Source organism: Oncorhynchus kisutch, linkage group LG6 (genome assembly GCF_002021735.2).
Source record: "Oncorhynchus kisutch isolate 150728-3 linkage group LG6, Okis_V2, whole genome shotgun sequence".
Taxonomy (NCBI): domain Eukaryota; kingdom Metazoa; phylum Chordata; class Actinopteri; order Salmoniformes; family Salmonidae; genus Oncorhynchus; species Oncorhynchus kisutch.
This window is the reverse complement of record NC_034179.2, coordinates 38,199,996-38,224,436: the sequence shown is the minus strand read 5'-3', so window position 1 is coordinate 38,224,436 and position 24,441 is coordinate 38,199,996. Positions and strand designations below refer to the sequence as shown.

At 43.7% G+C, this 24,441-nt stretch overlaps 1 protein-coding gene across 1 annotated transcript; it reads right to left on the bottom strand.

Annotated features, from left to right (window-relative positions):
* Positions 1 to 7,030: 7,030 nt before the first annotated feature.
* Positions 7,031 to 14,255, bottom strand: LOC109892800 (malate dehydrogenase, mitochondrial). The gene is made up of 9 exons (XM_020485583.2): positions 14,046 to 14,255; positions 12,587 to 12,755; positions 12,383 to 12,466; positions 12,165 to 12,274; positions 11,677 to 11,802; positions 11,375 to 11,452; positions 8,958 to 9,057; positions 7,985 to 8,136; positions 7,031 to 7,468 (listed from the first exon to the last, which is right to left on the bottom strand). The coding sequence occupies exons 1-9, from the start codon at positions 14,109 to 14,111 to the stop codon at positions 7,337 to 7,339; spliced, it is 1,017 nt and encodes a 338-aa protein (XP_020341172.1). The 5' UTR covers positions 14,112 to 14,255; the 3' UTR covers positions 7,031 to 7,336.
* Positions 14,256 to 24,441: the final 10,186 nt, after the last annotated feature.

Here is a 24,441-nt window from a genome sequence, read left to right as displayed (position 1 = left end):
ATACAGGAGAATAGAATACAGTATATACATATGAGATGACTATTGCAAAATATGTCAACATTATTAAAGTGACTAATGTTCCATTATTAAAGTGGCCAGTGATTTCAAGTCTATGTATATAGGGCAGCAGCCTATAATGTGCTAGTGATGGCTATTTAACAGTCTGATGGCCTTGAGAAAGAAGCTGTTTTTCAGTCTCTCGGTCCCAGCTTTGGTTGTCTTTGATTATCTTTTTGGCCTTCCTGTGATATCGGGTGCCGTAGGTGTCCTGGAGGGCAGGTAGTTTGCCCCCGGTGATGTGTTGGGAAGACCACACCACCCTCTGCAGAGCCTTGCGGTTGCAGGTGGTGCAGTTGCCGTACCAGGCAGTGATACAGCCCGACAGGATGCTCTCAATTGTGCATTTGTAAAAGATTGAGGGTTTTAGGTGCCAAGCGATCAACTGTTGATGTTGAGTGAGGTTATTTTCCTGGTACCACACTCCCAGGGCCCTCACCTCCTCCCTGTAGGCTGTCTCGTCATTGTTGGTAATCCGGCCTACTACTGTTGTGTCGTCAGCAAACTTGATGATTGAGTTGGAGGCGTGCGTGGCCATGCAGTCATGGGTGAACAGGGTGTACAGGAGGGGGCTAAGCACACACCCTAGTGGGGCCTTAGTGTTGAGGATCAGCGAAGTGGAAGTTTTGTTTCCTACCTTCACCACCTGTGGGCGGCCCGTCGGAAAATCCAGGACCCAGTTGCACAGGGTCGGGGTTCAGACCCAAGGCCTCGAGCTTAATGATGAGCTTGGAGGGTACTATGGTGTTTAATGCTGAGCTATGAACAGCATTCTTACATAGGTATTCCTCTTGGCCAGATGGGATAGGGCAGTGTGCAGTGCGATGGCATTTCCATCGTCTGTGGATCTATTGGGGTGGTAAGCAAACTGAAGTAAGTCTAGGGTGTCAGGTAAGGTAGAAGTGATATGATCCTTGACTAGTCTCTCAAAGCACTTTATGATGACAGAAGTGAGTGCTACGGGGCGATATTCATTTAGTTCAGTTACCTTTGCTTCCTTGGATACAGGAACAATGGTGGACATCTTGAAGCATGTGGGGACAGCAGACTGGGATATGGAGAGATTGAATATGTCCGTAAACACTCCAGCCAGCTGGTCTGCTCATGCTCTGAGGATGGAAGCAAGACATTGGTATCTGCGACGTGGCAGGTTTTCCCTTTGTAATCCGTGATTGTCTGTATACCCTGCCACATACGTCTTGTGTCTGAGCCGTTAAATTGCGACTCCACTTTGTCTCTATTTTGACGTTTTGCATGTTTGATTACCTTACGGAGGGAATAACTACACTGTTTGTATTTGGCCATATTCTCAGTGACCTTGCCATGGTTAAATGCGGTGGTTCGTGCTTTCAGTTTTGCGCGAATGCTGCCATCTATTCACAGTTTCTGATTAATGTAGTTATTAATAGTTACAGTGGGTACAACATCTCCTATACACTTCCTGATAAACTCAGTCACCATATCAGTGTATTCGTCAATGTTATTCTCGGAGACTACCCGGAACATATTTCCCAATCCGAGTGATCAAAACAATCTTGAAGCGTGGATTCCGATTGGTCAGACCAGCGTTGAATAGTCCTTAGCACAGGTACTTCCTGTTTGAGTTTCTGCCTATAGGAAGGGAGGAGCAAAATGGAGTCATGATCAGATTTGGCGAAGGGAGGGCGAGGAAGGGCCTTGCAGGCATCCCGGAGGTTGGAGTAACAGTAGTCAAGTGACTACTATCACCCTGGGCCTGTCACCTGGGCCAGTGGTGGGTTTTCCAGTCCTGTGGGCCATTTTCAGTTTCTCCAAGATCATTTCCCTCACTTTGTCCTCAGACTCTGTCCAGGTCTCATGTGGAGATTCTGCAATTCTGTCCACAACCATGTTGTTCCACGGACCTTGGACCTCCCGGTCACGGACTTCCCGGTCATGGCCGGCTGCGACAGAGCCTGGGCGCGAACCCAGAGTCTCTGGTGGCACAGCTAGTAGGTTCATCATCAATATTACTAAAATCTTCATCAATACCATCACCATCATTCTCTTACCTGTTGGGAGAAGGATTCTGATACTGTGGTTGAGGGAGGATCTGATACTGCGTTTGGGGGGGAAAAAAGCTCAGAATCCTTGGGTCTAGTGATATGGAAACCCTGGTCCTGGCTGACTTTAGGCCCCTGGGGGAGGAAGAGGAGGAGGTTGCGGACAGCGTCCAGAGGACGGGCTGGAGGGTGGTCTGGGCGTGATGACTCAGGAGCAGCGTGGTGGTCATGGTTGTACCCTGGCCATCTGGGCGCCCCGGCAACCTGCCTTTGATCTCGTGGACTGGCGTGCCCAGGCACTGGGCCAGCTTATGGGCTGAGAATGGATGTATGGATGGGAGAGGGATTAAAAACGTGAGAAGAAAACAAGGTCATCATCTGTCACCAGTGCTACAGCAAAGCTGTTAATATCCCAGTATCTGACCGAGATGAAAATAGAATGTAAGGTACAGTTGACAGGATTCAGCAGCACTCATTTAAATGTTAATCATTACATAAAGCACTTAATTCCATTATGTTGATATTTTTAGGAATGAAGCACAATTTATATATACTGAAAAACATAAACGCAACATGTAAAGTTTTACTCCCATGTTTCATGAGCTGAAATAAAAGATCCCAGATATCTTCCATATGCACAAAAAGCTAATTTCTCTCACATTTTGTGCACAAATTTGTTTACATCCCTGTTAGTGAGCATTTCTCCTTTGCCAAAATAATCCATCCCCCTGACAGGTGTGGCATATCAGGAAGCTGATTAAACAGCATGATCATTACACAGGTGCACCTTGTGCTGGGGACAATAATAGGTCACTCTAAAATGTGTAGCTCTTCACCTGCGTGATTGTCTGTGACCAGCCACCCGGACAGCTGATGAAACTGTGGGTTTGTACAACCAAAGAATTTCTGCACAAACTGTCAGAAACCGTCTAATGGAAGCTCATCTGCATGCTCGTCGTCCTCACCAGGGTCTTGACCTGGCTGCAATTCGGCGTCGTAACCGACTTGTGGGGAAATGCTCACCTTCGATGGCCACTGGCATTCAGAGAAGTGGGCTCTTCATAGATTAATCATGGTTTCAACTGTATCGGGCAGATGGCAGACAGCATGTATGGTGTTGTATGGGCAAGCGGTTTGCTGATGTTAACGCTGTGAACAGAGTGCCCCATGGTGGCGGTCGGTTTATGTTATTGGCAGGCATAAACTACAGACAATGAACACAATTGCATTTTATCGATGGCAATTTGAATGCAGAGAGATACCGTGACGAGATCCTCATGTTTCATGTTGCATGGCCCCATGTTGCAAGAATCTATGCACAATTCCTGGAAGCTGAAAATGTTCCAGTTCTACCATGGCCTGTATACTCACCAGACATGTCACCCATTGAGGATGTTTGGGATGCTCTTGATCAATGTGTACAACTGCATGTTCCAGTTCTTGCCAATGTCCAGCAACTTCACACAACCATTGAAAAGATTGGGACAACATTCCACAGGCCACAATCAACAGCCTGATCAACTCTATCTGAAGGAGATGTGTCGTGCAGCATGAGGCAAATCGTGGTCACACCAGATACTGACTGGTTTTCTGGTACACCCCTCCCCATACTTAAAAAAAAGGTTTCTGTGTTTCATTTTTAGCTTAAGTATTTAACATCTATGATAGATCTTATGAATAAATACCAATTAGGTTTATGCTTGCCATGTTATTGCCTGTCACAATTCATATTCTTAGTCAACTTAATAAAATAAAAAACATTGGGGAATGATTGATCATCTCTCATCAGCATAGAGGTTACACTAGGGGTTGCTCCCAATATAAATATGTGTCTCTATTCTATGACAAAACGACAACCACAGTCCACCGTTCTTCCTGTCCTTCCACTCTGTCCCTTTGGGACTTTATTGTATAAACCTGGTGATTCAGGAGAGTGAGATGTTACATGCCTTTGGTTAGAAGCCATCCTTGGAGAGGACAGCAATGATTCAGTTACATAAGTCATTTATTACACCAGCATCTAGTGTGGAGCGGTGACGTAGGTGACAGAAGCTGTGTCACAGAGTGTGACTCAGCAGAGCAACGGGGACCAGCATGTTCTATCCATGCTTCCTTTTCTTGACACCTTTAATGCATCTACTTTGTCAATGCACTGTAATACACAATGAGCAGCTCATTTGTCCAAACATAACAAGTGTGCACTGCTGCCTAGTGTGCAGCATGCCCTATGCTGTATAGCAATATTGAGAATAGCTTTGAGTAATATTCCAGGTATTCCATTTCTTCTCCATCCTACTGAAATAAAATAACACATACATTAAATATGTATGTACTCTATTGGATTCCTTCTAATCTAAATAGCCTCTGTGGGGGGTGGAACTCAATATTTGGAAGGTGTTCCTAATGTTTGGTATACTCAGTGTTTATCTGCTTTCATCAACTGATTAAATTTGAGATGTCGTCCCGGGCAAGGAAAGTGGCAGGTTGGGCCAAATTTACAAACGTAACACCCATAGAGACACGAAAACCAGGTGGCACCAGTTGTTGGCAGCTGGACCCGTCACACCATCCCGTAATTCTCTGAATTATCTCTCCCACCCCTCGTTGTGAAATGATTGGCGTGGGAACAGAGAACTATGCCAGTCTCGAGCGCATCCATATTATTCAGTCAATATCGTACAAGTCTCTCAACCATTCTGCTAAATCCTCCATCACACACAGGTAGAAACCAATGCTGTACATAAACCCTGGATTGCTGATGCTATGTATTGGCCATAGAAAGGCTTTGAAGCCACAGGTCTTCATTATTGGCACTCCCCAGTAGGAGCAGTCCTCCATAGGAATGAATGGAATTCTACATTAAATGTTTCAAAATTACATGAAGTATTTTTTCATAGGAGTGGGGACAGTAACATTAGTGATCTAAACAATTATACTCTAAGGAAAATGTTTGTATATATGTTTTCTTTGTTTAGCTCACATTATAAAGTATGCATTAAGGTGTCTAATATAATAAACGTGGCAAAAACTAATGTAGACATTAATAAGTGCATTTCTGTAGCTTCCACTTTGTTCAGGCACACAGGATTCCATTTCTGTTAGTCACATGTCTGTGGAACTTCTTCAGTTTATGTCTCAGTTGTTGAATCTTATGTTCATACAAATATTTACACGTTAAGTTTGCTGAAAATAAACGCAGTTGACAGTACGAGGATGTTTCTTTTTTTGCTGAGTTTATAAATCATTGACAGGTACTTGTCTTCGATAGACTTGAAGGGCTTGATGCTTTGATTCTTGGCATGATGAATCCAGGTAGACATTATTTTGATCAATAACAATGGACACTTCAAGTAGAGAAGTCATGAGGTAAAAGATTCATTTGAAAGTATTACAGCAAATATCATATTTTGCCTCAGCCTGCACCTGGTTCCACTTATTTCATGTTGTTTAAGTAACATCATGACAATGAACACATACAGTTGAAGTAGGAAGTTTACAAACACTTAGGTTGGAGTCATTAGAACTTGTTTTTCAACCACTCCACAAATTTCTTGTTAACAAACTATAGTTTTGGCAAGTCGGTTAGGACACCTACTTTGTGCATGACACAAGTAATTTTTCCAACAAATTGTTTACAGACAGGTTATTTCATTTATAATTCACTGTATCACAATTCCAGTGGGTCAGAAGTTTACATACACTAAGTTGACTGTGCCTTTAAACGGCTTGGAAAATTCCAGAGAATGATGTCATGGCTTTAGAAACTTCTGATAGGCTAATTGACTACATTTGAGCCAATCGGAGGTGTACCTGTGGATGTATTTCAACCTTGAACTCAGTGCCTCTTTGCCTGACATCATGGGAAAATCCAAAAGAAATCCGCCAAGACCTCAGAAAAAAAGGATTGTAGACCTCCACAAATCTGGTTCATCCTTGGGAGCAATTTACAAACGCCTGAAGGTACCACGTTCATCTGTACAAACAATAGTACGCAAGTATAAACACCATGGGACCACACAGCCGTCATACAGCTCAGGAAGGAGACGCGTGCTGTCAATCCTAAGGAGAATTTGTGGGCAGAACTGAAAAAGCGTGTGCGAGCAAAGAAGCCTACAAACCAGACTCAGTTACACCAGTTCTGTCAGTAGGAATGGGCCAAAATTTACCCAACTTATTGTGGGAACCTACACAAAACGTTTGACCCATGTTAAACAATTTAAAGGCAATGCTACCAAATACACTCAATTAGTATGTAAACTTCTGACCCACTTGGAATGTGATTAAAGGAATTACATTAAAGAAATAGAAGCTGAAATAAATCGCTACTGTTATTCTGACATTTCACATTCTTAAAATAAAGTAGTGATACTAACTGATCTAAGACAGGGGATTTTTACTAGGATTAAAATGTCAGGAATTGTGAAAAACAGTTTAAATGTATTTGGCTAAGGTGTATGTAAACTTCCGACTTCAGCTGTAGTTAGCTAGTTTAATTCAGTGTAAAATACTTGAAAGGAAAAGGTATTGATCTCAGATGGTAATCAGCTACCACCACCAACTATTAGATATGCAGAGGTTAGTCAAAATTAACCTGAAATATGTCTGCATATTTTATCTCTAGCTAGCAAGAGTCTGTTTTGTAGTGTGATTTAGCTGTGGTACTCCTTGTTTACAAGATAATAATGAGCTCATTACAAATATTCCATTTCACGACCACACTTTCCCCATAGCTCAACAGATCCAAATGAATGCTAAAACATGTTGAATGTCCTTCGGCGTTTGAAACACATTTTTTTGCAGCTGGATGCCACTTGTTACACATTTTGATGTCCAAATTCAAATGTATAACTGAATATCATTGACAGACTCAAGGTAATACATTTGGAATACTGATTGACATTTCCATGGACCCCTTCCCCTAAAATATTAAAATACAAATCACAAAATGTAAATGGGGTTGAGATTTCTTTATACATTTGAAAGAAGCCACAATAGTTGAGTTGATGGGCAAAGACAAAATACTACTCAAATAATTCCATGCAGTACACGTGGAGCCTTATGATTCTCTCAGAGATCCCTCTCAAACCTACATTGATGCAGCTCAAGATGGTGAGGTCAACTGTTTGAGTAAATATGTCTGATCAGTAACAAACTACTGCTTTGTCAGGCATGATGAAACTTTGATTTTGGAGAGGCCTGGCACCATTTATGTGACTGGACAATATAAATAACCACAGGTTGAGAGTTTCAAATCCTGCTCACTTCATATTAGCAACAAAATCCTCGCCCTTCTTGATGGAGCCCTTCAGCTCACCAATGGCATCAGCCACCAGATTCTCCTCAAAGGCTGACAGCTTGCCCAGTCCAAGGTTCTTCTCAATTCCGTGTTTCTAAAAGAACAAAAATATTCCTACTGGTTACAACTTCAGATTATCAACTGTATTCAAGAAAAAAGTGTCCGTCATTCAAATAGGAACTTGAAAGGGGCAGTGCAGTTACAAATGTGATTTTCCAATAACAAATATATTTATTTTCACACTACGATGTCAAAATAACTCAGAAATTGTGAAAATGCCAGGAATTTCTGCTGGTTCAGGTAGGATGGAACTTCTGACCCAAATCTAGACCTAGACCATCCTAACAGCCAATCAGGGCGGTGTATGTAGATATCTTCAAATTTGTTTCTTAACGCCCACACGATCAGACTGCGCATTAAGGGCCAAAAGAGGTTCAGGGATATAAACCATTCAAAATATATTGAAAAATTATTTTCACAAAATAAAAGTGACTAGGCATTGATTTAAAATAACATTACATAGTATGGGGCTTTAAGTACAACATTAATAAGCATAAGGTGACATTTCTGTCTCCAAGTTATAAATCTATTAAGGTGGTGCAGGACTTACCCCAAGGAGGAGAGGTGTGGAGAAGTATTTGCATTCGGTCTCTTCTGACCTTACATACGCGCACTCTACGACTCCCTCCTTTCCGTTCATGGCGTCCAGGACAGAGAAGGTGAACCTAGCTCCAGCGTAGGCCATGGACAACGTAGCAGAGCCTGAACACATAGGTTAGCCAGTTAGAGCTCAATCAGTGGTTAAAACACAGGATCCACCCCATTATAGTGAATGAAGTGTGCTCAATCTTCATAAAATCTTTTAAAAGATTTTTAAAATAATGGTACCAATAACTGCTTTTAATGTCCCTGAACTGATTTTTTACATAAAAAAATAATAATCACACACACAAGTTAATTTAGATAATTTAGTTGCCAATGGCAGCCTGCAGTAGCCCGGTCAGCCTTCAACTTGAGTTAAAGGCTCTGCATGGTCAATCCATTATCTGCAGTGGCTGTACAACATTTACTGTGATGCGGCCTCTGCAGAAGTCAGGGAATTCATACATCCTGCGCTTCGCAGAGCAGATCTGTTGTGAAGATAGTTGTCAAGGAAGTGAGTGTGTTTATACAGGACCTCCCGCCCCCACCTACCGTCAACCAATCATGTCAATGCAGAGCTATACTGAGCCCTCCGCATCGCTACAAAATTTGGGAGGCGCACGGCGCTGTGGTACATTGCACATTTTGCCCTCCGGAGGCTCCGCAATGGTGTCAAACCCTCCATACGGAGCCACCGGATCACATTTCCGGAGCAAGAATAAACTGGCATTTAATCAATGAGGAGGCAGCACTGAGCTAGCCTGCAACGTCACTTCCTGGAGTAGCTCAAACTGCGCATGTTGTTTCCATGAGATGCCATCTTAACCGATTTCAATGCACTATAGTCTTCAAATAGGAATGAATGGTGTCACATGATCGATGGCTTTGTTCATATATAAGACAGTCATTGGTCAGTCCTCAAGGTAACAAACACTGCCTACCTGCTCCAGCCTTGGCCTTCACAACCTCAGTGCCAGCATCCTGGATCCTAGCAGTCAGAGCAGACAACTGGTCGGCTGGGAACTCCACTTTGGGTGTTGCCTACAGAGAGATGTGTGGATGTTATAATAACTCTACCTACATGTACATATTACCTCAATGGTGCCCCCATACACTGACTCTGTACTGGTAACCCCTGTATATAGCCTCGCTAGTTATTTTACTGCTGCTCTTTAATTGTTACTTATATTTAATATTTTGGGGGGTAACTTAACTGCATTGTTGGTTAAGGGCTTGTAAGTAAGCATTTCACTGTAAGTTCTACACTTGTTGTATTCGGCACATGACAAATCAAATCAATACAGAGTTCAGTGTGTCGAATCATAGGGCCTGTTGTCCGGACCTCTGGCAGTCTCAATGGGGGTGCCACAGGGTTCAATCCTCGGGCCAACTCTTTTCTCTATATACATCAATGATGTAGCTCTTGCTGCTGGTGATTCTCTGATCCACCTCTACGCAGACGACACCATTCTGTATACTTCTGACCCTTCTTTGGACACTGTGTTAACTAACCTCCAGACGAGCTTCAATGCCATACAACTCTCCTTCCGTAGTATCCAACTGCTCTTAAATGCAAGCAAAACTAAATGCATGCTCTTCAACCGATCGCTGCCCACACCTAGCCACCCATCCAGCATCACTACTCTGGACGATTCTGACTTAGAATATGTGAACAACAAATGCCTAGGTGTCTGGTTAGACTCTCCTTCCAGACTCACATTAAGCATCTCCAATCCAAAATTAAATCTAGAATCTGCTTCCCATTTCGCAGCAAAGCATCCTTCACTCATGCTGCCAAACATACCCTCGTAAAACTGACCATCCTACCGATCGGCGATGTCATTTACAAAATAGCCTCCAACACTCTACTCAGCAAATTGGATGCAGTCTATCACAGTGCCATCCGTTTTATCATCAAAGCCCCATATACTGCCCACCACTGCGACCTGTATGCTCTCATTGGCTGGCCCTCGCTTCATATCCGTCGCCAAACCCACTGGCTCCAGGTCATGTATAAGTCGTTGCTAGGTAAAGCCATCACCTTATCTCAGCTCACTGGTCACCATAGCAACACCCACCCGCAGCACGCTCTCCAGCAGGTATATTTCACTGGTCACCCTCAAAGCCAATTCCTCCTTCGGCCGCCATTCCTTACAGTTCTCTGCTGCCAATGACTGTAACGAACTGCAAAAATCACTGAAGCTGGGAACTCATATCTCCCTCACTAGCTTTAAGCACCAGCTGTCAGAGCAGCTCACAGATCACTGCACCTGTACATAGCCAATCTGTAAATAGCCCATCCAACTACCTTATCACCATATTATTTATTTTGCTCCTTTGCACCCCAGTATCGCTACTTGCACACTCATCTTCTGCACATCTATCACCCCAGTGTTTAATTTGCCATACTGTAATAATTTTGCCACTATGGCCTATTTATTGCCTCACCCCCCTTTATCCTACCTCATTTGCACACACTGTATATAGAGTTTCTCTATTGTATCATTGACTGTATGTTTGTTTATTCCATGTGTAACTCTGTTGTTATTTGTGTCACACTGCTTTGCTTTATCTTCCATTCCAGTATTTTACTTGCTATATTGTATTTACTTTGCCATCATGGCCTTTTTTGCCCTTACCTCCCTTCTCACCTCATTTGCTCACATTGTATATAGACTTGTTTATACTGCATTATTGACTGTATGTTTGTTTTTACTCCATGTGACTGTATGTTTGTTTTTACTCCATGTGTAACTCTGTGTCGTTTTATCTGTCGAACTGCTTTGCTTTATCTTGGCCAGGTCGCAATTGTAAATGAGAACTTGTTCTCAACTTGCCTACCTGGTTAAATAAAGGTAAAATAAAATAAATAAAATAAAATCTTGGCCAGGTCGCAGTTGTAAATGAGAACTTGTTCTCAACTGGCCTACCTGGTTAAATAAATAAAAAAAGTGATGTGTATAGTTATTCACAGGGAAAGCATTGTTCAGTGAGAACCTTACTTTTTCTTTTCCAACTTCATTTTTAAATGACAATAAATGAGGAATTTCTTAAAGCCCCTGACTAATGAAAAATACCTAATCAAGGCCTCATACTGTAGAACAACCCTCATTCGCTTTGATCCACACCATAAAATGTTACACACTAGAGGGAGCCATAAACACATTTGTCTCCAATAGGGGGGTGGGATATCTAATAGCTCAAATACCAACAGAATGAAATTACATGAAACAGTAGAGAATTGCAAAAGTGTGTTATCTTTGTAATTAGATTAAGATGTAGGCCTACTGATGGCATTGCAAGACAATCATTCAGGTATTGGATTTTTTATTTCTGTGAAAAAGCCCTTAATTCTTACCTGTGAGATGAGAGGAATAATAGTTTTTCCTGCATGACCTCCAATCACTGGTACATTGACACGTGCTGGGTCAAGGCCCTGCAATACAAAACACCAAATAGTCAGCCATCTAGCATTGCCAATCATTATACAATAATAACAAAAAACATCTGTAAGATACAAACAAAACAAGCGTTTTTCCGTTCAGGGTGATATCCCTGTGAACTTTGAGATGACTCCTGATGTGTCAAAGGTATAGAGGGTGTGTATAGGGAGAATGAGGAGTGAGGTCCTCAATCCTCTGCAGCTTCAAGATGGATTACTTTCAGCTCTGCAACGAAAGCGTTGGCTCTGACGATGTCCAATGTTGTGACTCCAAACACTCTATTGGGGTTGTAGACGCCATACTTCTTCATGACCTCTGATGTGATGGGAATAGTGGAGTTGACCTATGGATTGGAAACAAAACTGTTCCTATGTACACAACCAATTGTATATTTAAGAATTTACCATTCAACATGCATTCAAACAAGATATTGTATCATTAAAGGGCATATTGACTGAAGCATCGACACACAGTCAGTGAACTAAACAGAGCTGGCATGGAAAATAAATTCCCTTCCAAATTAAAGCCTTGACCTCTATTCCTGAAAGTCAGTAGTACCTTCTCTTTGGCAACAACACAAAATGGCTTTTCTCCAACTCTAAGGCCTCTAACTCTAGACATCTGAGCTGCTCTAGAGTAATGTGAGTTGTCAGGAGGGTGAGTTAATCTGTGAGGTGTCTGGAGAGGAGGTAGTGGTGTATTTACAGGGTTGGCGATGATGCAGATCATGGCCTCGGGGCAGTTGCGGGCGACGGCGTCGGCCAGTGTGGCCACGATGGTGGCATTGGTGTTGAACAGATCATCACGGGTCATGCCTGGAAGAAGTTCACTTTAAAATGTAATGTATGCACTTCTCAATTGAAAGAAAAGCATGACATGATGTTCTTCATTATGAATCACATTGTCAACTTGGGTGAACTCACCAGGTTTTCTTGGGACACCAGCGGGGATGACAACGACATCACAGCCTTTCAGTGCAGCGTTCAACTGGTCTGGACCCATGTAACCTAGTGAAGGAATCATGATAGTTAAATGCCATCAACCAAGCAGACATTTTCACACTCATTTCACTATACAGCATCAAGACACTAGTAGCTTAGCTGATGTCCAGCAGGAAGGTGTCTTACCAGTGACGTGGGCCCTGGTCTCGATGTGGCTGAGGTCAGCTGCCACTCCAGGTGTGTGGGCAATGTCAAAGAGAGACAGTTCGCCCACCAGAGGACTGTTCTTTAGGAGCAGTGAGAGAGGCTGGCCAATACCGCCGGACGCACCCAGCACTGCCACCTTCGCATTGTTCTGAGGGGAGAGGAGACAATTTCACTGACTGGATCTATGTTAATGATACTGTTCTGCACATTTTAGAATTCCTGGCTACTAACTGTATTTCCGACATAAAATCACAAAGAACCAACATATCTTCTGTGTTTTTGAAGATTTCCAGCACAAACAGTATTTTAGAATACAGATGTGCATCTATTACCAGCAATAAGATTAAATGAGCGACAGACTCATTGTTGGTTTTGTAGGATGGGTTCCATTAGATCAAGGGTTATAGTCCAAATTCAATGTAGAACTTTGCACAATAACTCCTTGTCATTTGCTGATATCAAAGACGGGACAGACGAACCATTCACCAGAAAATGACTTCTGTATTTTGTAGGCCATAAACCACTTAGACCCACTTCCTGAGAAGCCAGTATTTCAGAGTGGGCGATTCAAGGCTCATTAAGCTGTAGAAAGAATGTAAGCCACCCTTACATTAAGCTCACAGATAATGGTAACAGATTATATTCAAGAGGTTACTTCTTGATCAATGTAAAAGGCTCTGGAATTATAACATTGTGTCATTTTCAATGCCAACCTAAAGTAACATATTTAACACTGAGATTGTGTCAAGGATAAAATAAACACATGATTGATGAAACACTTCGCAGTTTTGCTCAAACGGGTGTAGAAAGGAAACATGGCAATATTGTTTATGCTATTGTATTGCATATTATCAGTAGTTTTAGTTTATAATCACCTGGGCTAACCATGACTTAAATACAAGGCTACTGTTGTGCCTCATGTGTGTGTTACATATGGATACATTAGCTGAAACCTTAATTTGAAGGAAAAAAAGGCCCAACAAACTAATCCTAATATCATTCATAAAAACTTGAAATGGGCCATCAGAGGTGGTTCACTACCATCATGTCATGGAGGACAAACTAGAGATGACAACTGACAAAACACATGCCTTGCGGACCTTAAAAGTGAAGGAAACGTTTGTTGACCTTATACAGTGCACGCAGCTTTCAACCGTGTACACATCCTTGCCAGCAAGCTATAGCTAACTTATACGATATGGTCGGCAACTATCACTCGTTTTAAACAATCTAGACCATTCTGCGGTGGCTCAACGCGTACGAAGTGTATCTATTACATTGCAAGTTATAGCTAGTTAACTGGCTGTCTAACTATTCTGACAAGCTAGATGGCAACCATGCTAGCTAACTAATGATAACGTTAGTCACGTTAAGCTAACTATCTCTCTGGCTGACAAAATTATGTATTTTTAAAATATATATTAATCTTATTATTTACCTGTGAGGAGGTGGTTAAGCTTCTGTTAGCAATGCAAAGTGTGGGTCTTGCAATACGGGAAAACATGTTGTCTGATTTTATACCAAAAATAAAATTTGCTGATCCTCTCAGTGACTCAAACGTCCTCTACCTCCGTGCCCGGTCGAGACAGAAAGCGTTCAAAAGCGAGCTACCTACCGTAACTATCGGGGACAGCCTACTTCCTGCTACATATGCAGTTTGATTGGTTAACATATGTAAATGTCAATTTGTGATTGGGCGAAAATAATATCAATCATGTATCATAACGTGAAGGTCAAAAGTGGTCCTTTCACTTTAGTGCTGTATTTGTTGGAGTGTATATTCAACCCTTTGCAAACATACTTTAGAGTATGTTGCCTGTAAAAAAAAAAATCTGCCAATGTTTTTTAGAACCCAATTCATACGGTCCCATCTTTACCATATTCTTTACCACATTCTTGTCGAGATAAGTCTTTTATATCTCCCATGCCAGAAAGGTTAGGAGTGGTAGATGTGAACCGTTTGTCTATTTTTTTTGTTAAAATCACAAAGAAATCCATTATTCATTTGTTTTAGGCATGTCATAAACACAAGACTAATGAAATGTATTTTCAAAAGAATATAATGGTATATTTTGAGTTTAATTATGTTACTGGTCTGTGCTGGCTATAGGCTGGATGGCTGCCATGCATATGAAATCAACAGTTAGTTTGTTCATTAAAACAGAAAAAACACTTAGGCTACCCTGATCACAGTCAAAACACATATTTTATAGTAGGCTATGAATATAATGAAATATAACCCACACAACTTGCGTCACGGCAACTTGTGGATCTGCAGTCATAAAAAAGTTACATTTTGAAACAGAGCCCATGCTTTTTTGAGCAACGTTTCACCTCTTTCCTACCCTTACTCCGCATTGTTAGGGAGCAGGCGTAGAGTCTCAGATATTCATCATGATACAGATAGAAAATAAAATAAATCTATATTTTATATTTTCAAGAGCATGTAAGTCTCATGTTAATTTTTCACAACTTCCGCAGGCTTTTGGAGTTGCATGTACGCGATCGAGCAAAGTAATAGGTCTACACTTGATTTAGGCTACATTATTGTATGCTACATTTTCTGATCAGTTATAGATGATTGCAAATGAATATATAAGCTATACCACCTCCACTTATTTGCCCAGCCAGAGAATTAACCAAATATACAGATGGAGATTCAGTGAAACAAAATCACATTGATTGATTAAGACAAGTCACAGGCTTTTGGTCAGGAGTAGGCCTAGGCTACTAATCAACTGCGAGTGAAGAGCAAAATAAACCACATGTTAAGCTACATAACATGCTGTCAAATGTTTTGATCAGTGCTAATAAATGAGCCAACTAGACAAGATGATCATTAGCAGCCCTGAGCTTAGCTAACATTTCCACACCCTAATTGTAGCCTAACCAATATCCAAATGGAGATTCAGTGAAAAATCTGAAATTGATTGATTTATCAAGACAAGTCCCCACACTTGTCTCAAAGCAGCACAAAATGGCGCTGAAATGGTTGACAGTGTAGCTATTCCTTCCGCAAGGCAATCAAACAAGTGTGGTGAAGAAGGCGGAACAGCACCTCAGGAGGCTGAAGAAATCTGGCTTGCCACCCAAAACCCTGACAAACTTTTACAGATGCACAATCGATACAAGTCTCGGACAAGTCTCTGAATGTCCTTGAGTGGCCCAGCCAGAGCCCGGATTTGAACCCGGTCGAATATCTCTGGAGAGACCTGAAAATAGCTGTGCAGCGACGCTCCCAATCCAACCTGACAGAGCTTGAGAGGATCTGCAGAGAAAAATGGTAGAAACTCCCCAAATACAGGTTTGCAAAGCTTGTCGCGTCATACCCAAGAAGATTTGAGGCTGCCAAATGTGCTTCAAGAAAGTACTGAGTAAAGGGTCTGAATACTTTTGTAAATGTGATATTTCAGTTTTTTTTTTAAAGTGTCATTACGGGATATTGTGTGTAGATTGATGAGGGGAAAAAAACTATAATACATTTTTAGAATAAAGCTGTAACATAACAAAATGTGTAAAGTCAAGGGGTCTGAATACATTCCGAATGCACTGTATATGTTACATTATTATTAAAACTTACCCTAGGTCCTTGTTCTGTGGTTTCTCTGACAGCAATGTAGCTAACTAGAACTGCCAAGATAGCTAACTAGATTATTTCTAGCAAAAAAATTATCATATTTTCCCTGCAGTCTAGTTTGGAGCCTCAACTTCCTATGGATAGACGTTTGTATTTTGTATCATTTAGCTAGCTAGTTCCCAAATAAATTAAAATATGTTAATGAACATCAATCCTTAGTTCTTCACCTTGTGTGGAATTTGTTCCCAGACTCTCTGTCTCTGCATTATCCACAGGGTAACTGTCAACTTAGTCTGAAATTGGACAAGGTGAACAAATCTGCATTGCAAGTATTAATTTGATGTTTAAATACCTTATTTTCAAATACAGATACAGTTGAATGTTTACATACACCTTAGCCAAATACATTTAAACTCAGTTTTTCACAATTCCTGACATTTAATCATAGTAAAATGACCATTCTTATATCAGTTAGGATCACCACTTTATTTTAAGAAAGTGAAATGTCAGAATAATAGTAGAGAGAATGATTAATTTCAGCTTTTTTTTCTTTCATCACATTCCCAGTGGGTCAGAAGTTTACATACACTCAATTAGTATTTGGTAGCATTGCCTTCAAATGGTTTAACTCGTTTCAAACGTTTCAGGTAGCCTTCCACAAGCTTCCCACAATAAGTTGGGGGGAATTGTGGCCCATTCCTCCTGACAGAGCTGGTGTAACTGAGTCAGGCTTGTAGGCCTCCTTGCTCGCACATGCTTTTTCAGTTCTGCCCACAAATGTTCTATAGGATTGAGGTCAGGGCTTTGTGATGGCCACTCCAATACCTTGAATTTGTTGTCCTTAAGCATTTTTGCAAGTATGCTTGGAGTCATTATCCACATAATTTTCCTGCTTCATGATGCCATCTAGTTTGTGAAGTGCACCAGTCCCTCCTGCAGCAAAGCACCCCCACAACATGATGCTGCCACCCTGCTTCACAGTTGGGATGGTGTTCTTTGGCTTGCAAGCCTCCCCTTTTTCCTCCAAACATAATGATGGTCATTATGCCCAAACAGTTCTATTTTTGTTTCATCAGACAAGAGGACATTTCTCCAAAAAGTATGATCTTTGTCCCCATGTGCAGTTGCAAACCGTAGTCTGGCTTTTTTATGGCGGATTTGGAGCAGTGGCTTCTTCCTTGCTGAGAGTCCTTTTAGGTTATTTCAAAATAGGACTCGTTTTACTGTGGATATAAATACCTTTTTCCTCCAGCATCGTCACAAGGTCCTTTGCTGTTGTTCTGGGATTGATTTGCACTTTTCGCGCCAAAGTACGTTCATATCTAGGAGACAGAACGCGTCTCCTTCCTGAGTGGTATGATGGCTACGTGGTCCCATGGTGTTAATACTTGCGTACTATTGTCTGTGCAGATGAACGTGGTACCTTCAGGCGTTTGGAAATTGCTCCCAAGGATGAACCTGTCACTCCCTGGCCTTAGTATTCTGTGTTTTCTTTATTATTTTGGTTAGGCCAGGGTGTGACATGGGTGATTTATGTGTTTTGTCTTATCTAGGGGTTTTGTAGATTAATGGGGTTGTGTTCAGTTTAGTGTTCTAGGTAAGTCTATGGTTGCCTGGAGTGGTTCTCAATCAGAGGCAGGTGTTTATCGTTGTCTCTGATTGGGAACCATATTTAGGCAGCCATATTCTTTGGTATTTTGTGGGTGATTGTTTCCTGTCTTTGTGTTTTATGCACCAGTTAGGACTGTTTCGGTTTTGCCACATTTTCTTATTTTGTATTTGTATAGTGTTTACGTTTTCGTCTTTATTAAAGATGCTTAACAATAACCACGCTGCATTTTGGTTCTCCTCTCCTTCCCAGGAAGAAAACCGTTACAGAATCACCCACCAACCAAGAACCAAGCAGCGTGGTAACGGGCAGCAGCAACAGCGGCCGAAGAATCAAGACTCCTGGACGTGGGAGGAGATCCTAGACTGGAAAAGACCCTGGGCACAGCCAGGGGAATATCGCCGCCCAAAGGCAGAGCTGGAGGCAGCCAAAGCGGAGAGGCAGCGGTTTGAGGAGGCAGCACGGCGGAGCGGATGGAAGCCAGAGAGTCAGCCCCCAAAATGTATTGGGGGGGGGGGGGGGTCACAGGGAGAGTGTGGCAGAGTCAGGAGTCAGACCTGAGCCAACTCCCCCTGTTTATCGTAAGGAGCCAAGGAGGAAACCAGAGCCAGTGTTGGAGGTGAGCGAAGCAGAGGCCGTGAAGGAGTTAATGGGGAAATTGGAGGAGAGAGTTATGAGGGAGTTGCTGTGTTGGTGCATGAGGCACGGCATTCGCCCGACGGAGCGTGTCGGGATTTGATGGCACCTGGGTCAGCTCTCCATACTCGTCCTGAGGGGCGCGCTAGTCGTCTGGTGAAGATTGTGCCAGCCTCATGCACCAGGCCTTCTGTGCACCTCCCTAGCCTTGCACGTCCTGTGCCAGCTCAGCGCTACAGTGCTCCTAGCAGTGCTAACCGTGGCGGGCGTGGTACTGGTCAGGCACCGTGTTATGCGGTGGAACGCACAGTGTCCCCAGTACGCATGCTTAGCCCGGCACGCTACATCCCAGCTCCCCACATCTGCCGGGCTAGGGTGAAGATCCAGCCAGGGCGGTTGGTGCCAGCCCTGCTCTCAAGATCTCCAGTACGCCTTCAAAGTCCGGTCCATCCAGTGCCATCTCCACACACCAGCCCTCCGGTGGCAGCTCCCCGCACCAGGCTTCCTGTGCGTGTCCAAAGCCCAGTAGTCCCTGTTCCTCCTCCCCGCACTCGCCCTGAGGTGCGTGTCCTCGGCCCTGTACCACCAGCGCCGGCACCACGCACCAGGCCTACAGTGCGCCTCGCCTGTCCAGAGCCGCTAGAGTCTCCCGTCTGTCCAGAGCCGCTAGAGTCTCCCGTCTGTCCAGAGCCGCTAGAGTCTCCCGTCTGTCCAGAGCCGACAGAGTCTCCCGTCTGTCCAGAGTCTCCCGTCTGTCCAGAGCCGCCAGAGTCTCCTGTCTGTCCAGAGCCGCCAGAGTCTCCCGTCTGTCCAGAGCCGCCAGTCTCCCGTCTGTCCAGAGCCGCCGGAGTCTCCCGTCTGTCCAGAGCTGCCAGAGTCTCCCGTCTGTCCAGAGCCGCCAGAGTCTCCCGTCTGTCCAGAGCCGCTAGAGTCTTCCGTCTGTCCAGAGCCGCCAGAGTCTCCCGTCTGTCCAGAGTCTCCCGTCTGTCCAGAGCCGCCAGAGTCTCCCGTCTGTCCAGAGCCGCCAGTCTCCCGTCTGTCCAGAGCCGCCAGAGTCTCCCGTCTGTCCAGAGCCGCCAGAGTCTCCCGTCTGTCCAGAGCCGCCAGAGTCTCCCGTCTGTCCAGAGCCGCCAGACTCCCGTCTTTCCAGAGCCGCCAGAGTCTCCCGTCTGTCCAGAGCCGCCAGTCAGCCAGGATCTTCCAGAGCCGCCAGTCAGCCAGGATCTTCCAGAGCCGCCAGTCAGCCAGGATCCGCCAGAGCCGCCAGTCAGCCAGGATCCGCCAGAGCCGCCAGTCAGCCAGGATCCGCCAGAGCCGGCATTCAGCCAGGATCCGCCAGAGCTGCCATTCAGCCAGGATCCGCCAGAGCCATCAACCTGCCTGAGCTATCTCTTAGTCCTGAGCTATCTCTTAGTCCTGAGCTATCTCTTAGTCCTGAGCTACCTCTCAGGCCTGAACTACCTCTCGGTCCTGAGCTTCCTCAGTAATGAGGCACCCCTCAGTCCAGGTGGGCCCTTTGTTAGGGTTACTAGGCCAAGGTCGGCGGCAAGGGTCGCCACTCAAAGGACGCTAAGAAAGCGGACTTAGACTATGTTGGAGTGGGGTCCATGTCCCGCGCCAGAGCCATCACCGTGGACAGACGCCCACCCAGACCCTCCCCTATGGGTTTAGTTGTGCAGCCGGGAGTCCGCACCTTTGGGGGGGGGGGGGGACTGTCACGCCCTGGCCTTAGTATTCTGTGTTTTCTTTATTATTTTGGTTAGGCCAGGGTGTGACATGGGTGATTTATGTGTTTTGTCTTATCTAGGGGTTTTGCAGATTAATGGGGTTGTGTTCAGTTTAGTGTTCTAGGTAAGTCTATGGTTGCCTGGAGTGGTTCTCAATCAGAGGCAGGTGTTTATCGTTGTCTCTGATTGGGAACCATATTTAGGCAGCCATATTCCTTGGGTATTTTGTGGGTGATTGTTTCCTGTCTTTGTGTTTTATGCACCAGTTAGGACTGTTACGGTTTTCACGTTTATTGTTTTGTAGTTTGTTCATGTTTTGAGTTTTCTTGTTAAAGAACCATGAACTTCAACCACGCTGCGTTTTGGTCCGCCTCTCCTTCCCAGGAAGAAAGCTGTGACAGAACCGAACTTGTGGAGGTCAATAATTATTTTTCTGAGGTCTTGGGTGATTTCTTTTGATTTTCCCATGATGTCAAACAAAGAGGCACTGAGTTTGAAGGTAGGCCTTGAAATACATCCACAGGTACACCTCCAATTGACTCAAATGATGTCAATTAGGCTATCAGAAGCCTCTAAAGCCATGACATCATTTTCTGGAATTTTCCAAGCTGTTTAAAGGCACAGTCAACTTAGTGTATGTAAACTTCTGACCCACTGGAATTGTGATACAGTGAACTATAAGTGAAATAATCTGTCTGTAAACACGGGTTGGTAAAATTATTTGTGTCGTGCACAAAGTAGATGTCCTAACCGACTTACCAAAACTAGACAAGACATTTGTGGAGTGGTTGAAAAACGAGTTTTAATTACTCCAACCTAAGTGTATGTAAACTTCTGACTTCAACTGTAAGTACACAGAGTTAATTTGTGCACTGTTTTGTTGTCAGATGTATCCTATGCCACAATTCAACAATGCACCGTTATTTGAGCAGAATTCAATATTATTAAAAGCACTCCTTTAATTGTCAAAGTCATGACTTTACAAAGTATACTACAGCATGCTATTGTGTAATAGTGCTTCACTTTGATGTTTTATACATTGCATGTGAATGTAGCCTAGCTACTGTATGTTAGGTAAATAGCTAAATCTTTCATTCATCAAAATAAATGTCAACATGTATTTATGAAATATATTTTGGAATATACACTCAGTAACCAGGTTATTAGGCACACCCATCTAGTACCGGGTCAGAACCCCCTTTGCCTCCAGAAGAGCCATTGCTCAGTTGGTATCAAGGGACCTATCGTGTGCCATAAAAACATTCCCCACAGCATTACACCACCGCCACCAGTCTGTACCGTTGACACCAGACAGGAAGGGGCCATGGACTCATGCTGCTTACACCAAATTCTGACTCAAAAACTGGGATTTGTTGGACCAGGCAATGCTTTTCCACTCCTAAATTGTCCAATGTTGGTGATCGTGTGCCCACTGGAGCCACTTCTTCTTGATTTTAGCTGATAGGATTGGAACCCGGTGTGGTCATCTGCTGCAATAGTCCATCTGTGACAAGGACCGTCGTTCCAAGATGCCATTCTGCACACCACTGTTGTACTGCTGTACTGTTGTACTGTATTGCCATTCTCTTTCGACCTCTCATTAACGAGCTCACAGGACTGCCGCTGACTGGATGTTTTTTGTTTGTTGCACCATTTTCGGTAAACCCTAGACACTGTCGTGCTTAAAAAGCCTAGGAGACTGGCCGCTTCTATGATACTAGAACCGACGCGCCTGTCACTGACAATGATACCACGCTCAAAGTCACTTAGGTCACTCGTTTTGCCCATTTTAACGTTCAATCAAACAGTAACTGAATGCTTTGATGCCTGTCTGCCTGCTTTATATAGCAAGCCACGGCCACGTGACTCACTGTCTGTAGGAGCAAACCATTTCCGTGAACGGGGTGGTGTACTTAATAAACTGGGTGAGTGTATTTTGCTAGATACCACAGCATGCAAAATACACTATTCCAAAAACGTGCATCCTGTTTGCAATAAGGCACAAAAGTAAAACTGCAATAAAATGTGTAAAATAAATTAACTGTATGTCCTGAATACAAAGCGTTACGTTTGGGGCAAATCCATCACTAAGTACCACTCTTCATTCTGTTCAAACATGGTAGTGGCTGCATCATGTTATGGGTATGCTTGTCATTGGCAAAGACTTTGCCTCACGCAGTGTGACACATCTCCTTCGCATAGAGTTGGTCAGGTTGTTGATTGTGGAATGTTGTCCCACTCCTCTTCAATCAATCAATCAAATGTATTTATAAAGCCCTTTTTACATCAGCCGATGTCACAAAGTGCTATACAGAAACCCAGCCTGAAACCCCAAACAGAAATCAATGCAGATGTGTATGCACAGAGCTAGAAAAAACTCCCTAGAAAGGCAGGAACCTAGGAAGAAACCTAGAGAGGATCCAGGCTCTGAGGGCTGGCCAGTTCTCTTCTGACTGTGTTGGGTTGATATTTTAACAGTGCATGTTCATAGATGACCAGCAGGGTCAAATAATAATAATAATAATAATAATCACAGTAGTTGTAGAGAGTGCAACAGGTCAGCACCTCAGGAGTAAATGTCAGTTGGCTTTTCATAGCCGAGCATTCAGCGCCAGAGACAGCAACTGCGATGGGGTTAGCTAGAGATTGTTGGAAACTGGAACACGTCGATCAAGAGCATCTCAATAATGCTGACGTGTGTGACATGTCTGGTGAGTATGCAGACCATGGAAAAACTGATGCTGAAACATGAGGTGATGGCATGACAATATAGGCCTCAGGATCTCGTCATGATATCTCAGTGCATTCAAATTGCCATCGATAAAATGCAATTGTGTTCATTGTCTGTAGCTTATGCCTGCCCATACCATAACCCCACTGCAACCATGGGGCGCTCTGTTCATAACATCGTTGACATCAGCAAACTGCACGCCCACATGACGCCATACACGTGGTCTGCATTTGTGAGGCCAGTTGGATATACTGATAAATTCTCAAAATTATGTTGGAGGGGGGGCATCGCATTGCTAGCTGTGCCACCAGAAACCCTGGCTTCGAGCCCAGGCTCTGTCGCAGCCGGCCGCGACCGGGATGTCCATGGGGCAACGCACAATTGGCCTAGCGTCGTCCAGGTTAGAGAGGGTTTGGCCGGTAGGGATATCCTTGTCTCATCGTGCCCTAGCGACTCCTGTGGCGGGCTGGACGCAGTGCACGCTGATCAGATCGCTAGGTGTGTGGTGTTTCCTCTGACACATTGGTGTGGCTGGCTTCTGGGTTGGATGCGCACTGTGTTAAGAAGCTGTGCGGCTTGGTTGGGTTGTGTTTTGGAGGATGCATTGCTCTCGACCTTTGTCTCTCCCGAGCCCGTACAGGAGTTGTAGTGATGAGACAAGACAGTAACTACTAATAATTGGATACCACGTAATTGGGGAGAAAAAGGGGGTAAAAAAATTATAAATATGTTGGAGGCGGCTTATGATAGAGGAATGAACATTCAAAACTTGAGACATCTGAAGCATTGTGACAAAACCGCACATTATAGAGTGGCCTATCTTTTTCATGACTGTAGCCCACTCATTCTCACTCTCTGTACTAGTGATTAGAGCATTGGGCCAGTAACCGAAAGGTTGCTGGATCGAATGCCTGAGCTGACAAGGTAAAAATCTGTCGTTCTTCCCCTAATAAGGCAATTAACACACTGTTCCCCGGGTGCCGAATACGTGGATGTCGATTATGGCAGCCCCCTGCACCTCTCTGATTCAGAGGGGTTGGGTTAAATCTCATCCAAATCGACCCACCAAACCCTCCCCTTGACTGAATTTGAAAAAGCATGACCCTCCACCATTTTCCTCCAGGTACCCAATCTGTAAATTTCTATCCATCCCTAAGAGCTTTTGTGGACAAGCTACTCCAGTGTTATAAATGCTAAAGATTTGTGCATGTCTCAAGTGTATGCAGACAGGAAGAATATCCTATGCCAGCTGAGGTAGTTCGCAGCAACTGTGGTGGCGAACATATGCCTGAGTCCCTGGATTTCCCTGTTAGGTTGAAGGAGACAGAGGTGGAGAGAATAAGGGCTGTCCAACATGTCTCCTATCTGGAGGAGGTGAGAAGAGTGGAAGGAGTAAGTGGCGTTGAAGACGCAATGGTAATTGAGACTGCACCAGTGAATGTTTCTCGGCAATCAAGGGATCCTGATTTGCTTGGAAACCCAACATTGAATTGCATTGAATTCTATGTCAGGCAAAAATTAGTGTTTGAATCAGGACATTTTCCTTTCAGGACC